Source organism: Pygoscelis adeliae, unplaced genomic scaffold (genome assembly GCF_000699105.1).
Source record: "Pygoscelis adeliae isolate BGI_AS28 unplaced genomic scaffold, ASM69910v1 Scaffold85, whole genome shotgun sequence".
NCBI lineage: Eukaryota > Metazoa > Chordata > Aves > Sphenisciformes > Spheniscidae > Pygoscelis > Pygoscelis adeliae.
In genome coordinates this window covers 7,778,621-7,782,756 of record NW_008824900.1, presented here as the reverse complement: position 1 = coordinate 7,782,756, position 4,136 = coordinate 7,778,621, and the positions used below count along the sequence as shown (strand labels likewise).

Below are 4,136 nucleotides of genomic sequence, written 5' to 3'. Positions count from 1 at the left end.
CCCGGTGCCCCCGGTCCCGCCTCCGGCCCTGATGCCGGGGTGCCGCCGTGGCCGCCCGCTTCGCTTCCCTTTCCCTCCCCCCGAACGGGCTGTGCGCGGAACTGCACCCCCGCGGAAAGCGGGAGCTGGAGTCCTGCTCTGACTGCCCAAAGCGAGAAAGGAAAACAATAAAAAAAAGTCCTTTTCGTGTTACCTGCTATAGAACACGTTACTTTATTTCTATTGGATCCCCAAGACATTAATTCAGTCTCCTTCCCTCCACGAATTAAAACATGCTTTGCTTTTGGCCTGGGTCACAGTAACACCACAATAAAAGGAGAGAGAGAAATGGTTTTCAGACACATGATGTGTTACCTTTATCCCTGGATTAATCATTTGTAGAGCAGAGATAAAGAACAATCTTAACCTCTCATATTTTCATTCGTATTACAGGAAGGCTCATCTAGGGGTGAAAAAAAATAGTTCACGCTAATACAGGCAGTAATTAGCAGCTCCTGGATGGGGAATTTAACACCAGCCCTGTCTTCCTGTACTCTGTAGGGACCAGAAGGAACAACTTCTCCTTTAGTGTGACACAGAGATACTGATTTTTCTTGTCTTCCTCCTCTCCCTATGTGTCTTCCTTTCAAGCAGACATGGGCAAAACTATGGACTGGACAAAGCTACAGCTGAGCATCAGGCAGGGGGCAATACCGAGAAGCCAATGAAGTGCTGGGGTGGTGCCTCTTGCAGGAATTTCAGTCCCAAAGCAGCTCAGCAGGGATGCCTCTATTACTTCAACTACTCTGTAGCAGCTGGATGTTGCCAGATGGACTCAGGGTTACCCCAGCACACCCACCACACAACAGCCACTGCCAGGCTGGTGCCCAGTGCCCTTCCCGAAGGCTAATGCCATCCTCTGAACAGAGAAGCATCCTCAAACTGAATGTGGGGCCCAACAGCCACCACTGGGACAGGCACAGGTGAAAAGGGAAACAGGGTAAGGACAAGACTGGCTCTGCTGTCCCAGACCTGTGCTCTGCCCATTACTTTTTTCCTTTTTGCTAATACTGTACAGAATTATAGAACCTCAGCCACCTTTGTGTTAATACTGCTTGTTACACCATTTTGGCATATTTTATCTCCCCAGAAAAACACACAGCCACTTCCAGCAACTATTCCTAAGTAACTTCTCTGGTCAGCAAGATTAAAAAACAAACAAACAAACAAACCAAAAATACCCCTGTCAGTCTTTGGATTAAAGGTACCCTTGCTAGCCAGTGGGGAATTGGTAACAAATCAATTTGCTCTGTGTTTAGAAGCAGTGCTGTTGTAATGGTTGAGGATCCCTTCTGCCAAATGGCTAGTGCTTTTCCAGCTCCTAAACTGGGTAAAACATGTCTGTCCTGTACCAGACACACTCAACATGGATTTAAGTGAAGTTTTCTAATACTACTTTAAGATTATGTTTTGCCCAAAGCAACATTCCTGGCATGACTGCAGAGGACTTGTCTGCAGATCTCTTGTACTGATCCAGGAGCTGCCTGAGTGCTGCACAGGCCACAGGGCAAAGCACAGGGGTAGTCGAACACAAGATCGCCCTGAAATTAAAATGGTCACTCAGAACTTCCCTGAATGTTTAGAAGCGTTTTTGAACTGTGGCATTATGAAGAGGAACCATAGGAAATAAAAAATGTCCTGGAAACACATGGTGTTACTAAATGTGACAGACGGATCTCCAGCATCACGGGAAACAGTATATGGCACTGGCTTCCATGCTCAGCACAGACTGAAAACTGCTGCTTTTGTGAATAAGGTACATTGGACAAACAATGCAGGAGAGGAACCTACCACACTCCCTGCGTGTGACTGTTGGGCTCTGGCAGAATCATCTGTTCTCTCCTTCTCAGCATGCTTGTCTTCCTGTTTTCCCATCTGGGATTGCTGTGATCCATAAAATTCATTGGAACATTTCCAAGTGCCTAAAAAGTTTTCTTGACCGAAAAAAAGAGAGAATAGAGAATGTTCTCACAGAATTCCTGGGGAAGTCAATCTTGTTTCAATTCCTCCTATCTTTATTTAAATTTGTTCTCATTCGGTCATTAACCCAATACTTTTCTAGCACATGGAGTTTTGGAAAGAGTCTAATCAGCAAGTGTATTACCTTTCTTCTTTGTACTCTTAGTGGTAAGAAAAGGAACATAAATAAAAAGTAAAACTGACACCCCAGATGACACCCCTAGGGAAGTCTCACACCATAAGTATTCCTATTTAAGGCAGAACTGGCCCTGCTCTATGTTCACAGACAAATACAAAGATGGCCCACGCTTGGTTGGCTTCAAGGGACCAATAAAAGCGGGTACGTAGGCTCTGGTGATGCAATACACGCTCGTATCTGGCATATGAAACACACACTTAGCATGAACGCTGAACAACACTAAATGATTTTTCAGGAATGCTACTGAGGCATTTCAATTTCCATCTCCTGAATTTTCAGGAATGATCAACTGGAAGCTGTTCAAACGAAGCCCACGAAACGTGACGTTCAACCAAGGAACCAAAACCACCCGTGTAACAGGCTTCACTGAGGTATCCAGCTCTGTTACAAACAAGCCGATCCCGCATGCTCTCAAGCTGAAGCACAGCCCAGCTGCTCGGGAGAGCAGCAGACAGTCATGCAGCATCAGCCTTTGCTATACAAAAAATCCCACCTGGGAAAAATCATCCTGGAGATCTGTGAAAAGAAGAAGGGGAAAAAGTAATAGGATTGAATTCCTACCCTCTTGTACTAGCCTCCAGAGTGACCCATTGAAGGACAAGGGCAAATTATAGCTTATTCTCATGGAAAAATAGCTAAAAAACATACTAGTTATTTTCTAGACAATCTACCAGCACAAAGGCAAGAACACCTACAAAGTGGTTGGTTGTTTTTTTAAAAGTAGTTCAGTGCAATAAGGAAGTCCCTGTGCTTTAACTCCATGTCTCTGTATTTCACAATTCCCCTTAAGATACATCCTTCTCTTCTGCCAGTAATGCATCAACTTACTGATCATAAAGATGTACATCTAAATTACTTAGAGAACTTACACTTTTATCAATAACATTTTATGACTTTGAAAACTGATTACCCACATAGATTCTGATTGCTAATAAAGCAATTTGAAAATCACATACCTGAGTTGATGACACACACATGAAATAAGTTACTAAGTGTGCTCATTTATGTCTGATTCAGCATTCTGAAACCTAATGATGATCTACTTTTAAAAGTACTGCAGAAAGTGGATGAGGAATGTTCAGAAAAATCTGGTTATCAATTTAACTACTGGTAGAATACAGTCAGAAACTCTGTAAATGTTTTTTTTTTTTCCCGCACATGTAATACTGTTGAAACTACTGGAAGTTTCATTTTCTTTTTCATCATACATGCTGTTATTCTCACACTAAAGGCAAGAATTATTCCAAGAAATAAGTTTCTCAGGGATGTTTACTACAACTTAACACAAAAAATACTGTTTCCTCACTGTCAGATGGAAAAAAGAGATCCAAGCATCTACTGACTTTCTTTGCTCCAGTTCATGCTCAGTTTTCACATTCAAGGGTAAAGTTGTGTTGTTTCCACTGCAGCCCGTGTCACTGGATCCGCTCACTCAGAACAAGCTAGGGAGTTTGGGCCCGCAACCTAATGGGAGTTGACCAAACATCAGTTTGCAAGAAATTTTTACAGCACCATGGACATTTAACAGTAACAGAAGACATCGAAACAAAACCTATTTCTAAGCCAAACGTCTGTGAGAGACACCTGGCAGTCAGAACACCCCACCGCCCTGCACGTGGGGTCCTTGGGCCTTGTCTCATTCTAAGGGAGGGTGGTCTAAGGTGGTCTGCTGGTAGCGTTTACATCCTGCTGTGTTTCTTCACGGTATTTTTAAAGAAAGCCCTGGGCAACAGCAATAAAAAGACTCTCACGTCCCCAAACCTGAAACCCTTATTTTAAACCTAGTAGTTTAAGCATACAAAGCGATGCCATGGAGGGAGGGGGGCCAGGACTAAAGACGGGGAGCTCGGTGTAGGAGGGAGCGGGCCCTGCGCGCCTCAGCCGCTCCCCTCGCAACGGGGCGACACACGCCGCGCCCCCGGGAAGCCCCGCGCTGAGC

The 4,136-nt window shown here is 44.4% G+C and overlaps 1 protein-coding gene across 1 annotated transcript in view; it reads left to right on the top strand.

Annotated features, from left to right (window-relative positions):
* Nucleotides 1–4,136, top strand: part of TMC7 (transmembrane channel-like 7) — a 20,701-nt gene that overhangs the window by 1,246 nt on the left and 15,319 nt on the right. Inside the window, 1 exon segment of the mRNA XM_009324828.1 lies at nt 2,477–2,568. Coding sequence (XP_009323103.1) covers nt 2,477–2,568 — 92 coding nt within the window.